The sequence below is a fragment of the Fusarium falciforme genome, chromosome 4 (assembly GCF_026873545.1).
Source record: "Fusarium falciforme chromosome 4, complete sequence".
In the NCBI taxonomy this organism is placed as follows: domain Eukaryota; kingdom Fungi; phylum Ascomycota; class Sordariomycetes; order Hypocreales; family Nectriaceae; genus Fusarium; species Fusarium falciforme.
The window spans coordinates 1392557-1419872 of record NC_070547.1 but is presented as its reverse complement, the minus strand read 5'-3'; the positions used below and the strand labels follow the sequence as shown (position 1 = coordinate 1419872).

The 27316-nt window shown below is 53.6% G+C and overlaps 11 protein-coding genes across 11 annotated transcripts; 7 read left to right on the top strand and 4 right to left on the bottom strand.

Annotated features, from left to right (window-relative positions):
- Window positions 1-1410: 1410 nt before the first annotated feature.
- NCS54_00518900 (Hypothetical protein) lies at window positions 1411-1827 on the top strand (the record flags this gene model as incomplete). The annotated part of the gene is made up of 1 exon (XM_053150702.1): window positions 1411-1827. One exon carries the CDS (start codon window positions 1411-1413, stop codon window positions 1825-1827), a length of 417 nt encoding a protein of 138 aa, XP_053006677.1.
- A 2023-nt stretch (window positions 1828-3850) lies between these two features.
- NCS54_00518800 (Kinesin motor domain-containing protein) lies at window positions 3851-6047 on the bottom strand (the record flags this gene model as incomplete). Its single annotated transcript, XM_053150701.1, has 2 exons — window positions 3851-5772; window positions 5837-6047. 2 exons carry the CDS (start codon window positions 6045-6047, stop codon window positions 3851-3853), a joined length of 2133 nt encoding a protein of 710 aa, XP_053006676.1.
- Window positions 6048-6354: 307 nt separating this feature from the next.
- On the top strand, window positions 6355-7678 carry NCS54_00518700 (Altered inheritance of mitochondria protein 24, mitochondrial; the record flags this gene model as incomplete). Its single annotated transcript, XM_053150700.1, has 3 exons — window positions 6355-6580; window positions 6638-6756; window positions 6809-7678. Exons 1-3 carry the CDS (start codon window positions 6397-6399, stop codon window positions 7676-7678), a joined length of 1173 nt encoding a protein of 390 aa, XP_053006675.1. The 5' UTR covers window positions 6355-6396.
- A 1224-nt stretch (window positions 7679-8902) lies between these two features.
- Window positions 8903-10438, top strand: NCS54_00518600 (MFS domain-containing protein; the record flags this gene model as incomplete). The annotated part of the gene is made up of 3 exons (XM_053150699.1): window positions 8903-9337; window positions 9385-9959; window positions 10012-10438. The coding sequence occupies 3 exons, from the start codon at window positions 8903-8905 to the stop codon at window positions 10436-10438; spliced, it is 1437 nt and encodes a 478-aa protein (XP_053006674.1).
- Window positions 10439-11563: 1125 nt separating this feature from the next.
- NCS54_00518500 (Hypothetical protein) lies at window positions 11564-12350 on the bottom strand (the record flags this gene model as incomplete). The annotated part of the gene is made up of 4 exons (XM_053150698.1): window positions 11564-11667; window positions 11715-11903; window positions 11957-12076; window positions 12140-12350. 4 exons carry the CDS (start codon window positions 12348-12350, stop codon window positions 11564-11566), a joined length of 624 nt encoding a protein of 207 aa, XP_053006673.1.
- A 655-nt stretch (window positions 12351-13005) lies between these two features.
- NCS54_00518400 (TRNA (guanine(9)-N1)-methyltransferase) lies at window positions 13006-14136 on the top strand (the record flags this gene model as incomplete). Its single annotated transcript, XM_053150697.1, has 1 exon — window positions 13006-14136. The coding sequence occupies one exon, from the start codon at window positions 13006-13008 to the stop codon at window positions 14134-14136; it is 1131 nt and encodes a 376-aa protein (XP_053006672.1).
- A 98-nt stretch (window positions 14137-14234) lies between these two features.
- Window positions 14235-15867, bottom strand: NCS54_00518300 (DNA primase; the record flags this gene model as incomplete). Its single annotated transcript, XM_053150696.1, has 4 exons — window positions 14235-14850; window positions 14899-15345; window positions 15396-15590; window positions 15644-15867. The coding sequence occupies 4 exons, from the start codon at window positions 15865-15867 to the stop codon at window positions 14235-14237; spliced, it is 1482 nt and encodes a 493-aa protein (XP_053006671.1).
- Window positions 15868-16368: 501 nt separating this feature from the next.
- Window positions 16369-19733, bottom strand: NCS54_00518200 (U3 small nucleolar RNA-associated protein 22; the record flags this gene model as incomplete). Its single annotated transcript, XM_053150695.1, has 2 exons — window positions 16369-19437; window positions 19488-19733. The coding sequence occupies 2 exons, from the start codon at window positions 19731-19733 to the stop codon at window positions 16369-16371; spliced, it is 3315 nt and encodes a 1104-aa protein (XP_053006670.1).
- A 1498-nt stretch (window positions 19734-21231) lies between these two features.
- NCS54_00518100 (Hypothetical protein) lies at window positions 21232-22119 on the top strand (the record flags this gene model as incomplete). Its single annotated transcript, XM_053150694.1, has 1 exon — window positions 21232-22119. The coding sequence occupies one exon, from the start codon at window positions 21232-21234 to the stop codon at window positions 22117-22119; it is 888 nt and encodes a 295-aa protein (XP_053006669.1).
- A 1103-nt stretch (window positions 22120-23222) lies between these two features.
- On the top strand, window positions 23223-24895 carry NCS54_00518000 (Succinyl-CoA:3-ketoacid-coenzyme A transferase; the record flags this gene model as incomplete). Its single annotated transcript, XM_053150693.1, has 3 exons — window positions 23223-23282; window positions 23343-24710; window positions 24764-24895. 3 exons carry the CDS (start codon window positions 23223-23225, stop codon window positions 24893-24895), a joined length of 1560 nt encoding a protein of 519 aa, XP_053006668.1.
- Window positions 24896-25421: 526 nt separating this feature from the next.
- On the top strand, window positions 25422-26924 carry NCS54_00517900 (Hypothetical protein; the record flags this gene model as incomplete). Its single annotated transcript, XM_053150692.1, has 2 exons — window positions 25422-25696; window positions 25754-26924. The coding sequence occupies 2 exons, from the start codon at window positions 25422-25424 to the stop codon at window positions 26922-26924; spliced, it is 1446 nt and encodes a 481-aa protein (XP_053006667.1).
- Between the last annotated feature and the right edge of the window lie 392 nt (window positions 26925-27316).

The following is a 27316-nucleotide window of genomic DNA, read 5'->3' as shown; positions in this document are numbered from 1 at the left end:
GTTTTGCAGCGTGGCATCGTCAGAGAGGGCTGATGGTTGTAATTATAGCAATAGACTCGTATACTCAGTAGCGAGTTCTGACTGTTGTATGCTTGCACTCTGGTGATGGATTGATTCCATCTTTGCACCAATGCTGGGTAAGCCTCTTCTAGACCTCCAGGCCTTCCTTGCCCTTTCCTCTCTGGTCCAATACCCCGACATCCACTGCTCCGGGCCCAGGTTCCTCCCAGCCTCACTACGGCTTCCATCCCTATGTAGGTTGCATCTTCCACGCACGCACGCACTCTTCCTCTGCCCACGATGCATCCCATGGACGCATCCTCAACGGGCGGGTCCCACGTTTTGGTTGCAGAAATTCCGAGCCTCTCAGCGACTGCTCGACTCAACGCATGGAACGTCCTGCAGCTCGACTCGCATGGCACCCATGACACCCCATGGATGAGAAGACCCAGCCTAGCCTCTCAAGGCCCAGTCAGCGGCCCCCGTAACCCATCGAGGATCCCACCCGAACCCACCTTCCGGGTCTCCCCCTGCTTGGCCTCATGCCCTCCTCCCCGGCGCCGACCCAAGAAGCCAACCTCGCGGCCGCGGACGCGGAGAGAGGCTAGCAGGAGTTGTCTGTAGCGCCTAAAGAGCCTGAAGATGGATGGACGGGACCTGGACCGTCTCCTCTCCAGTTGCCCCCCGGGCCCCATGCCCCCTAACCTGCTACTGCACTCGGTAGGTCACTGACCCCCTGGCCCCCTGCCTTCCATGCCCTGCACTGGCTTGCCTTGCCCCCAGCACGTCTTATCATCCATTCCACTTCCTCCCTCTCGTCTCGACCTCTCACTCTCTCCTCGCAACCCTTCTTCTACCCCCCGTCGCCCACTCCCGTCCACTCATTCATTTGATCTGATCTCCTTCTTGGACCTCGACAAGGAAACAACATTCCAGGCGATTTGCTTCCTTTTGCTCAAGACGTCCTCCCCATACTTTCTTTTTAATACTGCACCCTCCCAGCCAACCAATCACCAATAACAAGTCGCTTGTCGCAACGCAACAAAACAAAAGCCAGTCAAAGCGCTCTCGTCAACGCGAAAGCATCCATCAGCTCAAAACCGGCCCGCCCCCTTTCCGGACAAGGTCAAGACAAGACAATTCAAGACACCTGTCCCGAGACGAAACATACCTGCAAAGAAATCGACACGAAACGCACGCACTGCACTGCACGGCATTGACTTGGTCTGCGGTACTTGGTCTCTAATCTCCACATATTCCTCAGCGACGATCCCCCCAACCTCCCTCGACGCGCACGCCTTGACCGAGATATCCGATATCTTGAAACAGTCGCCCAGTCATTAACACGGGCTCTCTCTCGACATTGAACTCAACCTCTTCAACTTACACCTTTTCAAACCAACCGCAACAATGGGCAAGAGTCTTATGGACAAGATCCAGGCCAAGCTGGAGCTCTTCCGTCTGGAGCAACGCTACACCCGCCGCCGTCACCGACGTTCCACCTTTGTCTCCAACGCCGTCTACGTTGACGGCGAGTACGTCTACCAGACTCCCAACAGCACTGGCTCCTCGTCGGGGTCCTCCAACATGGACGCTCTCCACGGCGACAAGGCCGGCAACAGCTCCTCGTCCACGCCCACCACTGGCACCCTCGAGGGCGGCCACTTCCCTTCGGAGTTCCAAGCGCCCCAGCAGCAGCAACCACAGCCGACGAGCGCTGAGCGCAAGCGTCTAAACCGCTTCAGCTCCATCCCACACTTTGGCGGATCATCCTTCAACAAGGAGATGCCCAGCATCCAAGAGCGAAGGAGCAGCATGATCCGATGAACGAGTCACGGACAATAAAGATGAAAAAAAGAAAAGAAACCACAAAAAAACATATCATCAAATTCATGCAACCCTCTCTGTACGACTGACGGGATCTGGCGCAAAGCAAACGATGAGGAGCTTAGGCGTGATTCAGGCGCAGGCGTAGCATGGAAGGCGCAACAAAAGCGTGAGCATGGACGCGACATGAGATGAGATGGACGGATGGAACTTGACGGATACCCCCTTTCTTTGAGGCTTCTTGACGGCGACAGGAGAGTCGTCGACGTCTTTGGTCTCGAGAAACCATTTTTACCACTTTTTTTTTTTTTGGATCAGCAGAAACGTTTCAGCTGGTCCTTTTAACGACTTGACACCTTGGTTACAATTTTTTTCCCCAGTCCCGCCTGCTTCTCCCTCTCCCTCCAGCTGAGCACTCTGATGAGACAACTTGCTGGACATTCAGAAGAGGAACAGCAGAGCTTTACAGTTGGACGTGCCGACGGTATCACCGAACCTACTTAATTTTCCTTGTGGGCGTTGTTTTTTATCTTTGTCTTATTCTACCTACCTACCATACCATTCTTGCTCCGTTTCCCCATGGATGTAGGGAAACGGCATGGCTTGGGTATCTATCTATCTTAGAGCTGACGGGCAACTGTCGGGCGCTGCTGCAAACCTGTACATAGCATCAAAAATGCACATGCAGGCGGGGGTTCGGGTTGGGGTTCATGAGGAAATGGACTTTGGCTGTGTGTGGACATTTCCACCCAATGAATTACAAGAACCATCATGTTCAACCTTGTTTTCACGGATATGTGCTGTCACCGAAGTGATGTGATGCGTCTGAGTCGAAGAGGTATGACGTGCTTGACAGTACGGTGATACAGTAGATGATTTCCCCGTCCACGATAAAGTCAAATTGGTGGTTGTCGTCGATACGAGATTCCATCGAGATTTCTCCAACGGCGTGGTCTTGTCCCGTCTGATCAACGCCACCGACCGTTGGACCCGAGCCTTGTTTACAGTACAATATCCGGGATCCAGCCACCCAGTGCGTTGTGGTGGGTGTGAAATGAAAGTCAAAGTCACTTGTGATCCAGGGCAGACATGCGTCGTCAGCGTACATGACGTACCTACCAGTCGTGTCTAGCTTGGTCCAAGGGCACCCAGAAGGATACTGCTAGTGAGTAACTTGAGCCTTCACCGGAGCTTGCAGGTTCATCATTTTTGTAAGTGAATGACTAGATACCTTTTCCACTTTTCTGTAAATGAATAGAAACGTATAGGCAGCTTGTTGTAAATTAAGTAATATTACGTCTTTCAATATTAAAATTGCTTCTATACAGAAGACTTGAGCCCCTTCGCTTTGACACAAAGAAGCAAACCTAATCAAGCTCAAGTAATTAGGTAGCTCACCACCTGAGGTCTATTCAAGATTGCGTGGGTCCGAGTGACGATCTCATCCTGCCTTGCATCTTTCGGGTCAGCAAAAGAAAACATGATCACGACACACGAGACAACGGGGGAAAATCTCACTTCATCACTCCACACACACAGAGAGAGACAAGTCATCGGCGACTTTTTCATCCTTGGAACCAACAAGGCTCGGCAGTCATGGGAGCTAAAAATAACGGGCCGCAGTCTTTGTTGTATTTTGTATGCAAGTCATTGGTGAGCTCATCCTCCAACCCTATAGCATGGATGCCAAGCCATGGATCACAGATTATGAGCTGACAATCCTACATAGTCAAGATACGAGTTACACAGCTTTCTACGATTTACAAGGAATTCATTCCGATGCATCCACGCAGTGCGACCTTTCAGATGGGAATCCGAATAAAGCATTAAACACCTATATCGACGGCTGCATACAACAGCCGTCATGCAACCACCCAGTATACAAAATCAACCTCAACAAGCAAAACTCCTCAAAACGCCCTGCCATGCATGCCGCTCGCTTTCCAATGCACCAGTCCAACCGAACAGGGTATACGGTATCAAACCAGAAGCATCAATCCATCCCCTAGACGCCGCACCACGCCTAAGCCACCAATCCCTCGTACGCCCTCTCGACAGTCCGGCTTCCCATGCCTGGCACTGTCCTCAGCTGCGCAAGACTCTCGATCCGGCCACCGGCCTCGTCTCCGTCCACCAGGTCGAGGTAGTCTACCAGGTCACGGGCCTTCTTGGCACCGAAGCCGACGAGGCTTCGGATCTGGGTGAGGTCGCGCGAGTTGACAATGTCAAGGAGCTGCTGCGTGCGAGGAGACGCAGGGCCTTCATCGTCACCAGAGAGGAGGGACTTTGTGTTCAGAGCCTTCACCTTGAGCTTGCGAGACTTGGACTTGGTGCGGGCAACCTCCTCCTCGTCCACATCAGCCTCGGCCGTCTCATAGTCGCCATCGGCATCATCGTAGACCGGCCTTCGCTTCCTGCGAGGAGACTCTCGATGCTCAGAACCCGAGTGAGAACCCCCATTCAACCGTGTCCGTAGCCTCTCAATCTTGCCGATGAGCTTCGCCTGTCCTGGGAAGAAGGGCAGAGCCATCTCGTACATCTTGAGGGCGGCCGCATCCTCACCCCGTTCCTTGTGCTGCCGGGCAGCCAGCAGGAACCTCAGTCCATCCGACTTGGCGTCGTCCCGCCACTCCTCGCTGTCAATTCGCCTCTCCAAAGCCTCCAGACGCTTTTGAACCGCCTCGCTAATCTCAGGCTGGACTTGAGGTGGCGGTTGAGCATCCTTTTCAGCCGCGACACGGGCGGCGAGGATCTCGCTGACCTTCTTCTCAACCATGGCCTCGATCTGAGCCGCAGACACCGTGATGGATGCCGGGGCTGTTGGCCTTGAGATCTTACTAGGCCTTACGAGAGTCTCATTCTCAGAGGGTCGCTTGGTTGGGTTGGTCCGGCGAGACAGGTTGGAGCTCACCAGAGGACGAGTGGCAGGTGCCGGCTTCGTCTTGTCCGTGTAGACACTAAAGGCCTTGACGGGCTTGTTGGCCTCAGCAGCCTTGTTGGCCTCGGCGGTCTTGGTAGCGATATTCCCATTGTGAACGTTGTGGACATTGGCAAGAGGTCGCAACGGCTGACGCTGAACATTGGAGCCAGACAAGTTGGAGTTCGTCCTAGGAACTTGCTTGTAGACAATCTCGTTCTCGATCTCCCGGACTTCGATGCGCTTCGCGCGGGAGCTGACGTTGAGGCTGCTAAGGGTATCGAGGTGGTAGCTTCGCAGAGGGGCGAGGTTCAGAATCATGACTGTGATGCCATTGTTCTGACCCAAGGACAAGATGCGCGTCATCTTGGACTCCCGGTACGGAATTCTTCGGTCACCGCGTCCGATGGCATCGATGCACTGGCTCAGAACGAAGAGACTCTTGTTGATGGCGGCGGATTCCACCAGCCTCTCCTTTCCATTGTCAGTGCGACGGTTGTCCTCAGATCCAGCCAAGTCAATGGCTGACGCCGTGCTCTCCCGAACCATGTCTCCGGTCGTCTGCGTCAGCTTGACGCGGAGGATAGCGTGGCTACGACTGCTGTGGGCATTGAGCTTGGTGGCCGCCGTGACGCGGTTGTTGTTGGCCTCGATGTACATCTTCTCAAAGTCCTTGAGGTCCTCGCATGCTCGCTCCGACAGACCGACAACGACCGTCCTGCCATTGGCCTCAGCTCGCAGCGGCAGCCCAGTAGGCGTCCGCTTCTCAGGAGGCTCCAGGAGGTCGTAGACCTTGTCGTTGTAGATCTCGTAGTACGACAGGGCAACCTGGACGGTTGTCTCACCCTGCGAGTCCTTCATGATCTTCTTGCCTCTCCTGAACACATTGCTGAGCAGCCGGGGAATCACCCCTCGGTCGGCCAGCTTCAGACCGCCTCGCATCGTGTGCGTCTTTCCCGTTCCGGTGACACCGTAGGCGAATATCGTGACATCGTAGCCTTGGAAAAGGGACTTGAGGTGTGGCGCCACTGCTCAAGTCAACACACGACACGATACAAGCAAAAACAAACTGTGAAACTTTTTAGAGCGCACCTTCGGCAGTAAACAGACCCTCCTGGTTGACGTTCTGGTCGTAGACGCCATTGAAGGCGAACGAGAACTCCTCGCCATTGTTCTTTGGGTTGGGGATCTTGACAATGGTGTTTGGCGCGCCAGGCTCCGCGCTGTCTGCCCTGACAATGATCTCCTTCTCGAGCTCCTTCTCGAGGAGCGGCCGTATCCTGGCTACAACGCGGACACTCATGGCTTCGGGTGGATTGGTCGACAGGGACGGGTGCGGGTGGGTGATAGCGTAAGGTGGTATAAGGAAGCAAGGAAGAAGCAGAGCTTGTTTTGAGATGGGCGGTTGTCAGCCTACGGATCTGGCCGCATGGGAAGATTAGTGAAGATTGCTATTGCTAGGATCCTTCGCACGTCCGTTGCGGTCAGCGTTGACATGCTGGGGTAGCAACCTCGCTTGCAATATACACTACGGTTGGCACGACAACATGTTCACGTGACGCGGGAAAAGCCGCTAGCATCATTCAGAGTTGGGCATGGGATATGCTTCACATGAGATATACCCAGCTCTTGCGAGCTCATATCCCACCACAATGCGAGGCCAATTGCCGCTGCTAAGGACGGCGCGCGGCCTGCGACTCCTGCGGCCGACGCTGCCACCGCCGTCGTACGTCTGCACCCAGTGCCGGGCGATCCAGATCAGGGCCGCACCGAGCACCGAGACGCCCAAGGCCGGCGCTGATGCTTTCGGAGCTCTGGAGACGAGGGATCCTGCCGGTATGCCACGCCATTGAGGTGCTATGCAGTAAAATTTCTAACCGGAATCGGCTGCAGATGCTCGATTCGAGGTTCTCGGCGCTCCATATTCGCTGCTGTCGGTGACGCTGTCGGCGTCGCAGAAGCTGTACACTCGGAGGGGCACACTGGTTGCTGTCGCCGGCAAGCCTGATAGTGTAGGCAATTACCTCCCGGGAAGAGAGTAGAATGGCTGCTAACTATCCCCAGGCTCAATCCACGCTGTCAATTCTGAATCCCGCTACACGAGCCTTCCTCGGAGTCCCGTTCCTTTATCAGCGCATCTCGGCTACGACGCCCATCACGGCATTGATCGCAACCAAGTCGCCCACGACCACTTTTACGGTTCTTCACCTCGATGGAACGACAGACTGGATGGTTTCTCAGCGGAATGCGCTACTCGCCTGGACCGGACACACACTCTCTCCCTCGGCGCGCCTCCAGACCGGACTCACGCTGGCGCATTGGGGTAACACCCATTTGACCGGACGAGGACTCGCCGCCCTGTCAGCGCCGGGACAGATCTACGAGCTCACGTTGAAGGAGGGCGAGGAGTTTGTGGCGCATCCCGGCAGTGTTGTTGCCTACACGGTGGGAAGACACCCCCCGCAGCCTTTCCGGTTCAAGAGCAACAGCCTGAGGATCCAGGTCCCTTCGCTGTCGAGGTGGATCCCGGAAGCCGAGTGGATGAAGACTGTCCGCAGCTCGGAGGCTTACAAGTTCTTGGCACGGGCGCTCTACAGCTTGCGCACGGCGACTCGGAGGACCATCTGGGGCGACCGGCTGTTTCTGCAGTTCCACGGGCCGAGCCGGATCCTCATGTCGAGCCGAGGGGTACGCGCCTCTGACGTGCTCACCAATAGACAGGTGGATGAGATTGCTGATGCTCCTGCCGGTGTGCTTGCGCAGGCGTTGGAGCTGACCAACAAGCCGAAGCTGTCAGACGGATCTGCGTCCAAGACTTCTTCTGTCGAGTCTGCCAAGCAGGGTGAGGCGACAGGTATTCATGTTACACCAGCTGAGAAGGATGGCAGGGTCAAGTTTGAGGATGACAAGGACCTCAAGGAGTTTATCCGATGAGAGGAAGAGAGAGTAGAAAAGTAACAAGTGATATTGAGGGTACGAGAAAGGAGGCAGGCATACAAGCAAGGCCTTTGATATCATCTGCCATGTACCATTACCGATTCATAGAGAATAAGCCCATTGCATGTGTATCAATATCAAAAGGTCATGATGACTTGCGGATTAGGGTAAATGGACTGTCTTGCAGCTTTGGGGATCCTGGTTGATGCAGCTGCAGTTTTGATGACGTTATCTTGTTACCCACTCGAGGATAAGAAGAAAAGTCTCCAAGGAGATAAAAAGTTGCCGAAATTATTAATCTGCAAGTGAGAGAGAGAAGACAATCAGTGAGAGTGAGGATGGCCTTTGAAGCATTCGGCGTATTCAGGTTCCCCACTCGGATCCGAGCGGGCTATTTCGCCCGGAACACGGATACGTACCTACCACGTTCATGACCGACTCCTGTATCAAAAAGAAAGACAAGCGTAGTTTTTTTTATTGTTTTGTAAGCTTCAGAGATTATGCAATGGAGCATCTCTTTGCGTGAGGCATTCTATTGGTTGATCTTCGCACGTTTCTGGCCTAGTTTCCTTCTTCGCGACTCGGCCTTTCGCTCTTTGCTGTTGGAGCCGAGAGTTGTTTTCAGCCCTACAGAGGATTTTCTGGCATGTAGTTTTTGGTGGTAAAGAGCTCTGGTCTGAGTGCTCAGAGCCTCTGTTCGATGATTGCTTTGTGTTTATTCGTCAATAAAGAGCCTTTGTCTGTACACTTGACCACGTATCTACTCTTCTCCCCGGGCTTTAAACACACCACGTCCTTAAACCCGAAGCCATGAAGCGGAATTACACCCATCACTTCATCAAGTAAACCCGATCGAGTCATAGATGGGGGGTGGAGAGAACCCAGGAGACGATTCCCCGGCCCTTGGAGTTAACTTCTGGCCGAGCCGAGCGGGAGATGGGTGTCCCACTACCCACCCCCGGCTCCACGGCGATCCTGGGGTCTGGGTCCTCGCGTAAGGTGTGCGAGACCGAGAGTTGGATTGTGAATTGTTGATATATATCTTTGTTTCGCCTCGTCAAGGCTTGGTTTGGTGTGTTGATCTCATGCCATCTCATCTCATCACTGGCATCTCGAGTTGACATCTGCCAGACTAATCGGATTATAAACAACAAACACAACCAAATTCAGCTCCTCCAACTACACATTGACTCCTTCTTCTCTCCTTACAAAATAGCAGCCATGCCCGGCTCGACAATCTCATCGTCCTCCGAGACGGTCAACGAAAAATCCTCTGTCAAAAACACCGAAAAGCCAGACCCCCAACCCTACGCCAGCACATCCCTCCAAATCATCCCCTCCCAAAATGACGACGCCAACGCAAACGTCCACCCAGAGCCCTCCAACGCGGCCGAGGCCGACATCGAAAAGGCCCAGAAAGCTCCTCCAGGTCCACCTCCCGGCATGGCACCCGCCGACTTCCCGGATGGCGGACTAGAGGCTTGGCTTGTCGTCTTTGGAGGGTGGTGTTCGCTGTTTTGCACGTTTGGACTTATCAACTGTGTTGGCGTCTTTCAAAAGTATTACCTTTCTGGTCCTCTCAGGGGTTACAGTAGCTCTACCGTGAGCTGGATTCTATCAGTCGAGGTCTTTTTCATGATCTTTTGTGGTGCAATTGTATGACCTCCTCTCCCCTTGCTCTTATATCTTGCTAACTCTTTCAGTTCGGCCGTCTCTTCGATGTCTATGGCCCCAAGTACCTCCTCTACCTTGGTACCATCGCCTACGTCTTCGGCCTCATGATGGTATCCCTCTCGACGTCGTATTACCAAATATTTCTCTCGCAGTCCATCATGGCCGCTATCGGCTCCAGCGCCGTCTTCAACGCCAGCATGTCGTCCCTCGTCACTTGGTTCTTCCGTCGTCGCGCCGCCGCCTTTGGCATCATGGTCTCTGGCTCGTCCCTTGGTGGTGTCGTCCTGCCCATCATGATGGACAAGATGATCAAGGAGGTTGGATTCCCTTGGATGATGCGCACCATGGCCTTCATGTTCCTCTTCCTGCTCGGCATCTCGTGTCTCACTGTCAAGTCCCGTCTGCCGCCTCGTCCGAAGCCATTCGTTTTTATGGAGTACATCAACGGCCTTCGAGAGCCTCGCATGGCCATTACAGTCATTGGATTCTTCTTCTTCATGTGGGGAATGTTCCTCCCCTTCAACTATGTGCTCCTCCAGGCTGAGGCTGCGGGAATGTCTCCGACCCTGATCCCCTACCTGCTGCCTATCCTGAACGCTGTGAGGTGAGTTGTCCTGAGTGCTATCGACTGTAAGCCTTTACTAACTCAATCTTAGCATCCTGGGCCGAATCATTCCTGGCATCATCGCCGACAAGCTTGGTCGATACAACGTCATGATCTTCATTACCTTCATCTCGGGTCTCTTCTGTCTCTGCATCTGGATCCCCGTTAAGGACACTGCTGGCATCCTCGTCTTTGCCATCATCTTTGGCTTCTCTTCTGGTGGTTACATCAGCTTGGCGCCTACACTCATCGCTCAAATCTCCGACATTCGTCAGATTGGCACACGCGTTGGTGCTGCTTTCGCCCTCCAGTCTTTCGGTGCTTTGACGGGTAGCCCCATTGGTGGCGCCATCGTCTCGGCCCAGAATGGCGACTATCTGGGTCTGCAGCTGTTTTGCGGAGTTGCCATGCTCATCGGCTGTGTTGCGGTTGTCGCTGCTCGCTACGTGCAGGTCGGCCTCAAGATGGTCAAGATTTGATCACTCCTCATTTCTTGGACATACACAAAATGGAGAAGTCTTTAATGGTCATTGTTGGACGGAGGAATAGGTTGTATATGGTTCGGAAGAACACAGCACGGCGCTGGTTTTGGTTACACATGTGTCATGAAAACAAAATAGGCTTGGAAAGGGAGGGCTAGATACCCAGTACAGGATAGAGACGGGCAAGTTGATTCTTGCATATAATATGATGGAATACATGTTAGAATATGAGTGCACCAGTGACTATGCTTTTGGTTGTTGTAGCTGGACAGACAGGAGGTTGATATGGCATTTAACATGTTGAAGCTATCATCAAAGTCAGCAAAGAACTACAAAGAGTTGCTGATGTAAATGGATAGAGCAAGAAATGAATTCTCAGGATGTAGATATTGTGAGCGTTGGAATCATTAAAATTCATAAACAGCCTCTGACTCGGTAGATCATCACAGAACAGGGGGAAGTGAAAGGGAACAAGGAATCAAGTTAATACATACCAATTCACGAGACCAGGGCAGCTTATGACTGCAGATAGAAAACTAGAGAAACTTTACTGGTCAGCAACAAAGACAACCATAATGATGAACATTTCAAGTGTTGGGGTGGGGGTAGGTGATCAGGATGTAGATATTGTGAGCGTTGTAATCATTAATTCATAAACAGCCTCTGACTCGATGAATCATCATAACAAGGGGATGTAAATAGAAAAGAATAAAGATGGAACATACCATGATCCAAGAGTTCAGACTCTTGTAGCTGCGAGTGTACAGTCAAGAAAGACACCTGAACTGGGTCAGCAACTGCCAAAGACAGCAATCAAAACGGCTAATTGGAAGTGTGGGTGCTCAGGATGTAGATATTGACGAGTGTTGTAATCATTAAGATCATAAACAGCCTCTGACTCCTTGAATCATCATAGCAGGGAGGGGAATGGTAATGTTGAAGGGGGTGTCGGGATATGTAAACGTACCTTGGAAGCAACCTGTCTTGTCCAAGCGTGAGCAGGCACAGTCTCAGAGCCGCACATGGAACAAAACAAAACTCCAATTCTCTAGTGTAGCACCTCTTCTTCGCCCAGAAGAGTTATGTACAATCGCTTCCGTCCCGCTCGCCCGCTTGCCGTGTTCATTGGCTACCGGCAATAGTCGCGTTGACGGGGTTAACCTCGAATCCGTACTTCTCCTTGAGGCGCTCTGCCCTCCGCTCGTCGTATCCGGGGGGTTGGATACCTGCTGCTGTGAGAATGGGACCATGGCTACCGTCGTGCGCGACTTACCTCGGCCCTCGCCAATCTCCGAGATGGTCTGCTCAAGCGGCAATCGAGTTGTTCGTCGGGCCGTCTCCTTGCGCTCGAAAGTATTGTCCTCCTTCTTGAAGGTGTCGTATCGGTTGCCAAGGTAGTAGAACATGCCCTGGAAAACACCAATGGACGCACCCAGGCCCATGACGACGGGCATTCGCCTCGCTGCTGCGTGTCAGATGTAACTCCTCGTATGAATTGAATATTGAGAACCGTACAGGGAAGACCCAGGACAGCACCCATCATGAAACCACCAAAGCCGGCCGACCAGGGATCGTTCTCCTCGCGGAGGTTCATGGCGGTTCGGGAAAAGAAGACGTAGGCGGCGGGAGCGGCAGCTAGACGACCCAATTAGCACCCCAGATGGACCAATTGACAGGCTCAAGGCGTGGAATGCATACTGGCGAGGCCAATGATGGGGGCGCCGCGGGTAAAGACGCTCAGGGCGCCGACGTTTGTCTTTGCCAGGGCGTTGCGGATCGAGGCGATGAAGAGACCACTGGCACCGCCGATGAGGCCGGCCTTGGCGGTGTCGTCGAGGACATCGTAGGGCTTGAAGACGGTGGAGGGCTCGAAGTGAGCCCGGGGAGTCGCGCTCTTCGGGTGCTCCATGGCGGTTCTGGCAGGCGTCGCTGGCGTCGCTGAGGGGATGCGGGAGCTGTTTTGGTTCTTTGGCCTGAGGTTGAAGCCGAGCTCCCAAGTCTGGAGGATTCAAGAGTGCCTCCACTGAAACACGTGATGTTGGTCATTCAATTGCCTTGTCATGATTGGTCAGATGTCAAGGAGCGAATTTGCAGAGGCCCGTCGGTACGTACCTATGACAGTGCCCCACCATCAACGACCTCAGTGAGAAAAATCCGCCATCAAGACAGACTCACTGAGTTTGTCTCTTGCTAAATTCAAATCGAGTTTTCTGACTCGTTTATCAAGGTCTTTATATATGCTTTGAAAGACTGTAACTTTTTTCAAACGTTTCATATGTTTTTTTTTTTCGCGAAAGAAACCCCCTGAACTCCAACATACGACAATTGCAGCCTTTGAAAAGCTCCCGTCTAAGAGGATTGATTGTAGCTCTTACACGTCACTCAAGCTGCCGAACCTACTTCAGGCCTCGCAAACCCAGAACATCAGATTCCTCAGCTTGAGCTTGTTTTCTCTACGGAAACTTGCTCAATCTTTTATAAACTCCCCTGGAGCCTTTGGACGATATTCGACTTGAACAGTATTTCAGGCTTGTTTCTCACTTGGAGGATATAAAATATCTGCCATGGACACAGATTCAACAGAGAGGCCTCTCATGGATCAAGATGCCAAGGAAGTGAGCGACGACACCAAGACCGCCGCACCCTCAGAAGCCTCAGTCCTTCCTCAAAAGCGACCGGCCGAAGATGACACTCCCCCCATGTCCAAGAACGCCCTCAAGCGCCTGAGGAAACAGCAAGAATGGGAGGCCGGCAAGGAGGACCGCAAGCAGAAGCGCAAGGAGAACCGCCAGGCCCGCCGCGTCCGCAAGCGCGAGGAAAAGGCCGCCCTCGTCGCCCAGGGCATCGACCCGGACGCCCAGAAGACCCAGAAGCCCCCCTCGGTCAGCGTCCCCGTCTCGCTCATCTTTGACTGCGACTTTGAGCAGTACATGATGGACAAAGAGCTCGTGTCGCTCGGGAGCCAGATCACCAGGTCGTACTCGGAGAACAAGAATGCTCGCTTCCGCACGCACATGTTTGTTTCTGGGTGGAACGGGAAGCTGGCTGCGCGTTTCCATGAGGTGCTTGAGGACAAGCACAAGAACTGGAAGGGCATTGACTTCCTCGAAGGGGATTTTATTGCTTGCGCCGAAGAGGCGCGTAAGAAGATGCAAGAAAACGGCGGCAAGATGATCGACCCCCTGCAAAAGAGCCTTGACGAAAAGGTCCCCTGGGAGAGGGACGAGAGGGACCCCTTCCCCATGCCCGACCCTGAGCCTGAGCCGCGAGAAGAGTACAAGGACATTGTGTACCTGTCCTCCGACTCTCCGTACACGCTCGAGCGGCTCGAGCCCAACACGAGCTACGTCATCGGCGGGCTCGTCGACAAGAACCGCGAAAAGGGACTGTGCTACAAGCGGGCGCGGCAGCTTGGCATCCGGACCGCTCGGCTGCCCATCGGCCAGTACATGGTGATGGCGAGCCGGCAGGTGCTCGCGACGAACCACGTCGTCGAGATCATGCTCAAGTGGCTCGAGTACGAGAACTGGGGTGATGCATTCCTTAGTGTCATCCCCAAACGGAAGGGAGGACAGCTGAGGCAGCAGGAGGGTGCTTCAGGGGAGGTGGACGAAGATGAGGGCGAGGAGGGTGAGGGTGAAGCTCAAGAGCCTGTCCCTGAAGTTGAGACCGAAGAAGCTGCTTCAAAACCATAGAGCCTATATTATACCATGTGCGCCAGCCAATTTACATAAATACCAAGTCTACCGCATGTGTATAGCGTCATGACGTCCATCCAGCCATTCATATCTGCTCAAAACTCCATACTGGTATCCTCGCGCTCCCGCTTCACCTTGACATCCTTCTCATCCTTCATTAGCCCATTGACAAAATGTCTAAACTGCTCGATATACGGCTTCAAGCTTGTCTTTTCCCAATCCGCCGTGCTTTTGTTGGCCTCCTCATCCTCATCACCCTTCCAGGCGTCAATCTCTGCCAGAAGGCCTTGAACCGTAGGTACGCCTAGGGGATCAAAGTCCTCGAGGTTCTTGGTGTTGATGGGTACACAAACGCGACCGGTGCCGGGGTGAACGACAAAGGGACTCTTGAGCAAATGGTTGAGTTTCTTGCTGACTTCGATATCCAGTCGAGGATAGGTGTACTCCAGGACAATGTCCTGCTTGGCTTCCAGGAGTTGCCTGGCGTCGAGGTTCTTGCTGGCGCCCGACTTGGCCACGGCATCAATGTCGGCCCATTTTGACGCCGAGGCACGGCCAGGGGCAGCGTCCCACTTTCTTCGGAGAGACTCGTTGAGGTTTTGGTTGGGGAGGAGTTGTAGCAACTTCTCGGCTTGTTCAGTAGAAGCCCAAGGGTCTTGCACATCCAGGACATCCTCTTGGAAGTGAGTCTTGAGAATCTCCAAACTTCGCCTAAAAGGTGTCAGTAGACATTCTTCCAGTGGTCAAGGTTAGACTTACGCCAAGTGAGGGTGTAGCGGCCTCCTCACATTAACCTTCTTCCCACTCTGAGCACCTCCCTTGACCACCTCGAGATAACCTGCAATCGCCCTCCTCTTCTGATCATCCATGCTCCGAACCTTCTTGTCGCACACCCAAGCGTGGGCACCTCTTCGACCAGAGTACACCCACATGATGTGCTTGAAGCCAAAGTCCTCCCGCAGCGCGGCGTCGAGGACCTTGATCGCCATGGTCATGAACTGCCAGCACTTGTTGCAGATGTTGGCCTTGTCGCAGCACGTTCGCACATCGTCGTAGTCTGTCAAATCGATATCGAAGCAGAGTTCCTTGGCGAGGGGTTTGAAACCAGACGACTTGACGAGGGTCTTGCGGTCGCGGGGGTTGGTGGTGTAGACGGGGCCGATTTCGAAACGTGAGGGCATCAACCGTAGGACGTCCTTGCGAAGCCTGCCGATACAGCGTTAGAGCAGAAGTCTCAGTGGTAGTAGATAACATACATGTCGGCTGTAGGGAAAGATTGGTATCGAAGATAGGCATCGTTCGAAAGGGTAAAGGCGAATTCTCGGTTGCCAAAGTCGTTGGTAGGTGTCGGGCTGTGGTTGAGCCACTGAAAGAGGTATCGCCAGGGGAATAGTCGCTGGTAGAAACTGCGCATGACTTCTGGGTCTGAAGCCCTCATGGACATGACATCACTGGCCAACAGTTAGTATGCCTCGTCAGGGCTTAAGAACATTGATGCGCTCACGCTGGCCCTGAAGCAACCTGGGAGCTCTCCTGTGGAGGCGCAGAGCTAGGGAACTCATCATCCGAATCCACATCTTCAAACAGATCCTCGAGCTGCTTGACATCCTTCTTGGTGTCTTCAGCATCGGCCATGTTGGCATCAGCTTCCGGTGCTGGCGGCGCTGTTCCATTGGAGATACCCGCCTCCTCCACCGGCTCGTCCTTAACGTTGGCTGGAGATGACATGGCAGGCTGCTTGGATAAATTGAGATCTCGGCTCCTCTTCGACGTCTTTCGCTGTCCGAGTCGACCAATATCGTACCAAATTGAGATTCCAGGCGGCGTTGCTCGTCGTCGTAGTGATGCTAGGAAGATTATGTGGGCGAGGGGTGGAACGCGCCGGGACGCGTCTTTTCGCGTAAAGCGATTTCCACATTGGGCATAGGTACGTACCTCGCGCTTCCATTGATCTGCCACAACATGGAACGTTCAACTCGCCATCTTTTGGAGTTGACAAGTTGAATTAGTGTCTCTCTGACCTACGGCAGGTTAGAAGCTTTGGTAGCTTTGGATCAAATTACATAGTATTACGGATTGTCTAGAGCAACTCGATTGTACAGGGGATTCAGCTTGAGAAGGAACAGCTCGGGCAGCAGATCAACTACATTCATTTATCAAAGGTCCAAGGCTTTTGTCCAGTCTATTCACGGGTATTGTCCAATTATGTAAATCCGCTTCTCTATATATCTACTCAACCTCCTCGATCTTCTTGATCACTTCGCCACCCAATCTCGCAATCTCCAATAGCACCGCCTTGCGGTTTACCTCGACAACGTCGTCATCCTCACCGGCAACCTTGTTAAAGTTGTATGGCAGACCAACGCGGAACTTTTGCTGTTGCAGCTTCGGGTTCCAGATGGCGCCAATGACAGCGTCGTCATCCTCGCCATTGTTCGTCCCCCGGAAGAACACGAGTGTGTCCTCGTACGCACGCTGTAGCTCCTGTATGAGAACATCGACGGGATGAGCTCGGATAGGTAGAGGTGCGCGACCCGTGCGATCATCGAGGTTCTTGAATTGGGAGTGGCGGCGGGCAGATGGGTCAGAAGCAGCTTCCCGGAGAATGGAGCGAATGGCCTTGCGGGAGAGGTGTAAGAGAACATCATAGTCCTCAAGGGAGGTGTCAAAGAGCTGAGAGACATCAAGATGGTATCCCTCATCCTTAACAAGTTTGCAAGCAGCCTTGGCAAGGCGTGTCATGCGCGAGGCGATGAGCTTGGAGGGGCCGTTGCGAGTGTACGCAAGGCCAGAAGGATCATTGGAGGTGGCGACGATCATGACGGTGTGGTTCATGTTAGGGTCTCGCTTCCGCCATGTTTCAAGCTCTTTGTGAATCGTGGAACGATCATCGTTGGTCAGCTCCTCAGCCGAGTCGACAATCAAGGGCTCATCACGCCAGTCCCAGCGGGAGAGGAAGGTCAGAGTTCGTAGGAAGCCAGTCGAAACACTTGAGGGTGCCCGCCAGGGGTAAGGCTGGAGGAAGACGTGCAGAACAAAGAGTTCAATAAGCTCCTCACTGATGTGACCCGAAAGCTTGTGGCAGTTGAACCAGTGCTTAACCAAGCGAATGGTCTGCGATAGAGAGTGAAGTCTTGTGCAGAAAGTCGAGATGGTTTGCGTATGAATAGGCAGGGTTGTGAAAAGCCAGTTAAACCTGGCGAAAGCAGCTTCTGACTCTTCGCGAACATGCTGGTCCAGAGTCTTGTTCTTGATCTGGCGCTCCAACAGGGTCTCCTCCAGGTCGCAGTGAATTCTCAGCCGGAAGGATGCGCCAGAGTCATACACGATATCGAGGTAAGCCAGGTTTTCAATGCCGATCTCCTGGTTCTCTCTACCGAGATAGGTCGTAATGTTGTCTTTGGCAGCAGTGAGTCGCCTGTCAAAGTCTAGAAGGAACTCAATCTTAGCCTCCTGGATCGCGATGAGGTTCTCTGGCCATCGGCTTGAGGCCTCGAAATAGAGGTTCACATCGATAGGCTCAATAGTTCCCTGGTGGAACCCAGGCATCGGGGCGTCGATCGAGGCATAGCGGGCGGCTGGCGAAACTGGTGAAAGCTGCCGAATCTGCAGTGGCAGGTCCTCTAGATTCCGGATATCGTGCTCGAGGGTCTGGAACGCCCGTCGAGCAGCATCAAATGCCTCCTTATCCATGTGAGACAAGGTTATGACGTTGGAGAAGCCGGCGCCAAAGGGAGTAATCTCTTCCTTGACAATCTTGAGGTATCGCTTCAAGATATGGGCAGTAATCTCCTCACAAATCTGAAAAGGAACCTTGCTTGTCCATTCAATACACTCAAGGATACTTCCATCTTTGAACCTGCGCAGCTCAGCCTTCTCACCCCAGAATTGCCGGAATCGCGCAGCTTCCTTTTGCTCCTCTGCGGGAGGACCATGCTCCATTTGGCGAGACATCTGAGCAAATTCAAACATGACCCCAAAAAGGACCTTGTCCGAATCTGAAGGGTGGAAGGAGTTCAGTGACCAGCCCTTTCTCGAGGGCAGCTGGAAATGCACGAGCTGGGCCCGAGTGCCATAGGCCTTCTTGAGAATCTTGTGCGCCTCCAGGCTGAAATCCCAGGCAGGCCCTCTTCGGTCAGGGGACTTGGAGGCCGTGGAAATATCCTGAGCCTTGATCTCGAATATGGCGTCAAAGGTCTGTAGAGGTGCATCCGACTTGACAATAAATGTCGGCTCAAACTTGTCGGCAGCTTCGTCGGCGAGAAGATCGGTGGTCGACTTGGCGTGCATCTGCAAAAGACTTGCTGACCAGGGGCTCATCTTGGACAGAACATTAAGCTCTCGTACCGGGTCGTACATGACCGGGCCAGACTCTTTGACAGTATCGGGGCTTATCTTGGAAGATCCAAAAACAAAGGCCTTCTTGTTGAAGTCGGTGGTTGAAAGGAACTGAACAGCAGCCTTGAACAACTCGGTGCTGCTCAACGACGTCGACAGTGCTGCTTGACCGTTTCGCCCGCCCATTTGAAGCAAGAGAGCGATCATTACCGACCACTCAAAATGTCCAAAGCCACCCTGAGATACGGAGCTTCCAAAACCTCTTTGCTGCAGCCAGATCCTGCCGAGGACACAGGCATCAGGGAACGCTGGGCACTCGTTCTTGGCGTGTGTGAGAACTCGCAGGTATGAGATGAATGTCTCCTCTGCCTTGAGGGTAGAGTTGTAGAAGGGGGTGCTCAATTGGGTCTTCTTGTCGTCGATTTCGCCGCTCTTGTTGTTGTTCGAGGCCGGGAGGAGCTTTGACTTGGGGAAGAGTCCATCAGGGGCGCAAGGAATAACTCGAATGACATAGGGTGACTTTGGTGCCTTTGCCTTTTTCTTAGAAGCCTTGCCCTTTGATTCCTTGGGCTCCTCCTCTTCCTCGGGCTTGGGTCGGAGAGTGAGCACGGGCAGGAGAGGATTCTCATTGAGAAGTTCAAAACCAAGGTCCATCTCTGTACCCAACTCTTTCTTGACGTGCGCAGCGACATAGGCAATGTAGTAGGCTCGGCGGTAAAAGTATCGCATGCTTGTGTAGTCCTTTTCCTGGAACATGGCCTTGGGCATCTGGATGACCATGTCGATGCCGAATTGGGCCTGGGTCTTGATCATGGTCTTTGCGACGTAGCTGCCGACGACATTGTACTGAGCCGGTTTGGCAAATGATAGCTTGTAAGGCGCATCCTTGGCGGGTCTCGGCTCGGGATAGGGAACGACGACGCGGTGTTTCTTCTCGAAGCTGGCTGTAGCTTCAGCAATCTGGAAAATGTGTTAGTTCTAAACCCGTCAATAGGTTTGAGTGAACGAACAGGCACAGCATCGTGAGGAGGTGCAGAGTCGATAACCTCCTTCAAGCGATGCAGATGCGCATCAACACCCTTCAATGCCTTGGCATAGTCGAGTTTTGCTTCCTTGAGAAGCTCATCGGTTTGGAGGACGAAGGTGCTGGTAGTTGAGACTCGCGCCGAGCTCCTGGCCTCAAAGTCGATGAGACCATCGTGTCTCAGACCGGAGCCGGAATGATCGAGCTTACGCCGTTTCGAACTAGACTCCATGATGAAGGAGGTTGTTGCGCCGGCCGAATAAGGCGGTTTCCGTCAAAGAATCGTTGGTGTTGAGACTGCCACTATTTGTCTGCTTGGGTCTGGCAGGTAATTTTTTTTCCTCCGTCTCGCGCATGCGGGGCGATAAGATCCCAATCGGGCTTATCAGAGTGCTTATCGACGATAGGCAGGTACGTACCGCAACGCAACCAGAAAGGAAAGTGCCTGAGAGTCCCTGCAGCCACAGCCAAGGATGGGATGGGAACCTCTCACGGCGCGTCATTTCTTAGAAAAACGCTGATCTCCATCGGAACCGAAACTAGGATTATTATCGTCGAGTCTCAAAGTCCCTTACTTTACGGATCCGATTATCACCTCTTCTGCTCAGAGTAAATACGCGACCGGCGTCTGCCCCTGCGCTTGCAATATGCAGCTACCGGCTCCTGGAATCACATGAGCCATCACATCAAGCAGCCCTTGCTTCCATTAGCTAAACTGTCAAACATAGACGTGCAACGCCTTGCAGCACGCTCAGGCCCAGTCGTGATCCACCTGAAGGCCGCTTCTGTGCCGTCCTCGTCTCGATTGGGAGGGATCGCCAGCCGTGGGAGCCATTTGGGACCTGAGACATTGTCAGCCTGGGCTATTCACAACCAGACAAGTTCATTTTCACAAGCAACCGACCTCGTCTAAACAATGCGGGTAAATTAGATACAGTCGTCTGTTGAGACAGCGGCTGGGTCATCTTGCGGGTCGCCGGGGACTTTTCCCTTTGTTTACCATTCCAGCAAAAAGTGATAAAGCTCTCACCGGCATCGATAACAACAACTACACGAGGACAGGCAGCAGAACTAGGAAGCGGGATAGAACAGCTCCCCCAGACATACATGCAGATGGCGTCAAGGCTCAGAAAGCAAAGAAAAGAAGAGAGGAGAAAAAGCACGCAGCTGTCGCGTCAGTTTCCTACATACATGTGCCTGGCCTAGCCTGCTGCAGGTTTCTTCCGCCCTTGACGTCTTTGGCTCTTGAATCGGCCCTGACGCAGAACCACTTCGCGTTTTGGGTTCTTGTGTGTGTTTTGATGTCTCGCCCTCTCCTTGCTTCAACCTCCATACCACTTACCCGGAGTTGGCCTGGATGCACAGACGCCAAGGTTCCGCTTCCTGAGTCTCAGTCTCCAAGTTCTTTGCTTTTGGCAGCACGCGGGCTGTAGGGAGGAAGCTGGCAACACCCTGGCTCCGGCTATAAGAGCAAGGCGGTCCTTACCAGGATCCGTGGTGAGGCTTCTCAGCTGAAGTCACCTTTCGGCCACGGACTGGTTCGGCTTTGCTTGTTCTCAGCTCGCCTTGTCACGTCACTTACTTATCTTGAAGTTTGTCTTAGACTGTTGCCTCACGGCCTTTCGCCTTGCCTCTTTGACGGCTACTCGAGATATTCATCGATAGAGTCCTGAGTTTCAGACAAGTCAGCATTATTTCGTTGGTGTCATTTCTTCTTCATCAACTCAACCATGGACTCCTTCACGAACCAGCCATCGCCATTTTCTCTATCATCATCAGCCATGGATGTAGATGCCTCTCGAAGGACACCCTCGCCAGTACCATCTCTAGGCCACGATTCGCTCAACACCCCCACAGCAGAGATGACCACGCCACCAACCTTTTCCTCCGCTTTTGCAGTCGTCAAGGGTAGTGAGCCAGCAGGCAGACTATCCATCATGGAGCAACCAGATATGAGGAACCCTGTAAATGGCTGGGCATCCCCTTCGTTCCCAAGAGAGCCGTTCTGTGGGATCGACTCCAATGACAGTTATTATGGGTTCGATGAGTCTCGGGAGTTGACCGACTTGGACACTGAGCCTCAGTACCTTCCCACACCACCTCGTCAGAAGCCTAGACTCCCGGTCATCGGCGGTACCCCAGACTTTCTCATCCTGTACTGCTTCAACATTCAACGGGCAGTAGACTTCTACTCCCGTTGCTTCGGATGGAAGTTCTATGGCGACATGAACGCAAGAGAGATTGATGACCCCAGCAAGCGACAGTGGGGGTCATCCTTCTTCGACGTGCAGCCCATGAACTTTTTCAACTCGAGCGAAGACAAGGGCCATCTCAAGATCACGGGTGCCTTGGTCCAAATGAGAACCACGCCCGACAGCCAAGCCCGGCTCGAGCATAAGCGGCAGATGGCCAGGTTTGGCGCCGCTACACCGACGTGCCACCTCCGGGTCCCCGATCTCGGCGCCGCTGAGGAGTTGATCGAGCAGAACTTTGGCGAGGTCAAGCACTTGCGATATGGCATCCGACAGTTCATCATGGACGTTGGAGAGTTTATCGACACGGAGGGAAACCTGGTAGGGCTTATTTCTCTACACCCGGAAAATGCCAATGCCGCTTAGACGGTGGCAGGTTGAGTTGACAGTGGGGGATAAAGGAATACCCGGTGTTTTGTTTTGTTTTCTCGTGACGTTCAGAACGAACGATCATTTTGCCAAAATTGTATCGACACGGAGTCATTGCGTAAAAGCATCTGGGGGTTGGGGAGTTAACTGGCGTTTTGGAAATATCATGGTCACATGGGAGAAAGGCGTTGACGCGGAAGTTGAACAAACCACACACACACACAAGGATTATTCGGTTCGGAAAGCGGACGGAACGGGGAACGGACATTACACAGAGTGTCAGTTGAGAGAAATAGTACTAATAGGACTTGATTTCCGCCGAGATCAACGGTGACTGAAGACCGAGCTGCTTGACCTCCGAAACACGTCCAACTAGTCATTTCCAGCAAAGTGCTCTGTCGAAAACCATCATGAGAACTCCCGAAACGAATAGCCGGCCAGTGCGGAAAACCCATTACCCGCCAAGAACAGCGGTCCGATCCCCCACCAACAGCTTGCCCCGGACTTGAACCCCCGCTGGCCGCTAGTTGAATGGGCGTCCAGCCCATCGGCATCATTCAATCATCCTCGGGCTGGACAGTTGGTTGGAGAGAGGTGCATCCACTTCCCGCTGCACAAGCTGGCCACTACCCGGCAGCCGTTGCGTCGACGGGGACGTTTTGGCAGTCGACGGAAGCGGCCCCGAATGCCGAGTTTCGCTTCCGAAGTTTCCATGCCGTGCGGATGCGAGAGGGGAGCGGAATCCATGCTCCTGCCCAGGTAGCCTAGGTCCCTGGTTGTATGTTTAAAACTCCGTGAAAGCTGCGGCCAGCGCCGGCCTTAATAAACGGGAATCCCCCGCCAACGGCCCGCGTCCATCCATTACCATCGTCATTGTCGGCTTAAGCTTGTCAAGGGTCTTGTCTCGTCTTATTACTTCCTTGCTGTTGCTGCTCGCGAAGTGAATACCGGTGCATGAAGCGCAATTGATCGCTCATAGCTGTAATTGCTGTTCGAGACGACTACGACCCATAGCCGACAGCAGGGATTCATCCTGAAGCTATTCCCGCCTTACCCTTGACCTCTACCCCTCCATCCTCATCCTCTCATAAACTCACAAGATGCCTTCCGCCGCTTTCCGGTTAAGGACTCTCCGAGCTTTTGCTCGAAATGCTTCTAATGTAGGTTTTCCCATGCCTATGTGAATTGTGAGCTCCTGAAGCAGTACTGACACCTTCAAGCCCAATGCTGTCCTCACGCGATCCTTCTCGGCCACCGCTCGCCGCGCCGAGATCAACAAGGTCTTCCCCTCCGCGAAGGAGGCCCTCAAGGACATGAAGCCCAACACGACACTCCTCTGCGGTGGCTTCGGTCTCTGCGGTGTGCCCGACTCGCTCATCAACGAGGTCATGAACAAGCCCGAGATCACTGGCCTCACAGCTGTGTCAAACAACGCCGGTACCGACAACTCGGGTCTCGGCCAGCTTCTGAAGACGAAGCAGATCCGCAAGATGATTGCCAGCTACATTGGCGAGAACAAGACTTTTGAGACCATGTACCTCACCGGCGATGTCGAGCTTGAGCTGACCCCCCAGGGTACCCTCGCTGAGCGATGCGCCGCTGGTGGTAAGGGAGTGCCCGCCTTCTATACCCCCGCCGCTTTTGGAACCGTTGTCCAGACTGGCGATCTTCCCCTCCGAAACAATCCCGATGGCTCCCCCGCCGAGTACTCGTACCCCAAGGACGTCAAGGTCTTCAAGGGCAAGTCATACCTCCTCGAGCACAGCATTGACGGCGACTATGCCTTCGTCAAGGCTTACAAGGCCGACAAGCTCGGCAACTGCCAGTTCCGCCTCGCTGCGCACAACTTTAACGGTGCCATGGGCCGCAACGCCAAGATGACCATTGTCGAGGCCGAGCACATCGTTGAGCCCGGCGAGATCCCTCCCGAGGCCGTCCACCTGCCCGGTATCTACGTCAAGCGTGTCATCCAGAGCACCGAGGAGAAGGCTATTGAGAAGTACACCTGGGCCAAGGACGAGAACGACCCTGCGGCCGCAAAGGCCCTCGGCACCGGCGACACTGCGGCCAAGCGAGAGCGCATCGTGCGTCGCGCTGCCAAGGAGTTCAAGAACGGCATGTACGCCAACCTGGGTATCGGTATGCCCATGCTCGCTCCCGGCTTTGTCGGCCCCGAGGTCGAGGTGCAGCTCCAGTCCGAGAACGGTATCCTGGGCTTGGGTCCCTACCCCAAGAAGGGTGATGAGGACGCCGACCTGATCAACGCTGGCAAGGAGACTGTGACGCTCAAGCCTGGTGCGGCCGTGTTTGGCAGCGAGGAGAGCTTCGGCATGATCCGCAGCGGACGCATCAACCTCACCATCCTGGGTGCCATGCAGGTCAGCAGTACTGGTGATCTCGCCAACTGGATGCTTCCAGGCAAGGTCAAGGGCTTCGGCGGTGCCATGGATCTCGTCAGCAACCCCAGCGAGACCAAGGTTGTGGTAACGATGGAGCACACAGACAAGAAGGGTAACCCCAAGATTGTCAAGCAGTGCGCATTCCCCTTGACTGGCCGGGCGTGCGTGTCGAGAATCATCACCGAGCTTGTAAGTGAACCCGGGTCTGCGTTTACTGTGACACGATGCTAACTGTGACCCAGGGTGTCTTTGATGTCGACTTTGCCCACGGCCTGACCCTTATCGAGATTGCCGATGGCGTCACCGTCGACGAGATCAAGAGCAAGACGGAAGCTCCCTTCACCGTGGCCGAGGACCTCAAGCCCATGCTGTAGAGGGTGTATATGAGTAGAGACGTTGCAATTGGATACCACGAGCATGTTTTTGGATAAATGCCAGCTGAAGAAGAATTACCCGGGTGCATTAAAAATATTGGAAGCTTCAGCGTTGAGATGAGGTGAATGGCTTGAAACCATGGCATCACAGGGCGGCCGTTGTTGAATGGCGTCGGTTGTTCCTGCATGAGGCTCCTAAAAAAGGAAATGGAAGGAACCGACGTTTATAGTCAAAGTCGGGATCTCCGCCATGGATGAGATCAATTAGACGAGTAAAATGAACAAAAATGAGAAAAAATTGGCAATGTGATTGATTGATCTGTTCAAGTATCATCTATTATAAATCAAGGCCGACGTGGTCGTGGCAGTGATGCTGCAAGGGCCTGACTGAGACTGATAATCAATCCACCACCTCAGCACCAAATAATCCGACCACTTGCACCTCCTCATTCACCATCTTTCTAACCCAGCTCCGCCCATCTCCCTCGGCATAATCCCATGGTTTCTTGAAATACCTTATTCCATCATGGCTGCTACGTTTGACCAAGAAACAGGCCAGGTCTTCAAGGAATGGGTTCTGTCGCGCGACTCGCTCACTGAGGCGGATCGAGACGCGGCAGACTGGAGCCGTCGCCGCCGGTATCCCGCCGTTACCGCCCGCGGCGTCCGGGGGCCTCGGTCCTTGGCAAACATGGTCATCAAGGTCGTTGCCGATAACATCGGCTCAGTGGGTTCGGTGGCAGACCTCGAGGATCTTCCACCGCGTCTGTTGTGGCGCATATGGCGGTTCCTCGAGGCGAGGTGAGTGGCGGATATCTCGGGACAGCCAAGATATGGAAGAAACTGACAGTTTATCAGAGGTGAATGCCTTCACGCCTGGAAACTCTTCTCCAAGCTGTTTCTAGAGGCAGAAGATGACAAGACTCTAAGTCTTTATCGCTTCCGTCAACATATCTGCCGTCCTGGGAATGACCTCACCCGCTACACTGTGCCCTTGACGGCACCACCCACCGACTTCGTCACCCACCTCGTTCTTACAGGCGGATGCTCCTTCAACACACATGACTTGCTTTGCCTTGCCGATATGCCCAATCTCGGCGCCCTTGAGCTCATCCAACCCGCTGATGAGCTCCGCACCATCTTTCCGCAAGTCTCGGACCGCCTGGTCCGGGGGTGGACCGAGAAGTCCGACCCGTTCCCGTTGCTGCGCATACTCCGCATATGGGGCGATCAGTCCACTACCAAGAAGTCGTTGCAGTGGGTGTCGCAATTCCCTTCGCTCGCGCTGTACGATGTCATGGGTGCAAGGGAGGACTGGAAACAGAGCGAAGAGGCTGCGTTGGAGCATGGCTGGGAGCAGGCCCCAAAGGTGTCTGGGCTGGAGGACTCGCTATTACGTTACCTGATGCTATTTGCGCCGTTGGAGGAGACGCGGACGCATCGTCTCAGTGACCTTGCTGCAAGGATCGACAACGACCTCGTCTCGCTATGTGGCGATTCTAGATGTGCCGTAAAGTTCGTTCAAGACCGTCAAGCACCGCCGCTTCTCGACTACCTCACCGACATGGCAAAGGTGAGAACACCTTCGTGGGATACTCATGCTGCATCTAGTGAGGCTCGGGCATGTCATGGCGTGGCCTTTGAGCCTTGGGCGTTCTGGCTCTACTCATTTCTCGGTCAGCTCAGCTCAGACCGAGACCTACACGCTCGCGGCGCCCTACCACCCCAAAAAGCTGTTGCTGGCCCCTTCATTCTGCCTTCGCGGCCGTTCGCGTGTCTTCACCTAGGACATAGCACTCGCGGATCCGGTATCAACACTCGACCGTCATATGTAAGCCGGGGGTTGTTCGCGACGGGGCAGTACACATTCACACGAGACTCTGTTATCCGAGGAGATAATCCAAAGCCAAAGCCGATTCCTAAGAAGGGTCCAAGCCTGGTCGCCTCGGAGCGAGCGGCTCCTGTGCTGGCGCTGCGGAAGCATAAGAAGAGGAGACTGGAAGATGTCTTGCAAGCCATGTCGAAGTAAGAGAGGACAGAGGTGTTTTCAAATTGATATTTGTATGACGTGACAAATATTGGGCTTACGAGGAGTTGGTTATACTTTGTCGGTACGGACCCTGATTGCAGATGACTCTAATCTAATCCATCCGCTGACAATCACGAACGACATAGGCTCGGCAGTGTTTCTGTTGGAAACTCGATGAATGTCTCATCCAAAGACTGCCACGTCCAGGTGTATTTCGATGTCGTTCATGGGTATACCCATTCCTGTTGGTTGTGAATATGAGAACGAGGTTCATTCCCAGGATCTTTGGATGGAGGTCTATCTCAACTCTGACTCTGAAACTCAGTTTGAGTTATAACACGAACAGAAATCATTGAGATTAAGCACTCCTGCGCCTCACTGCGCATGACCGA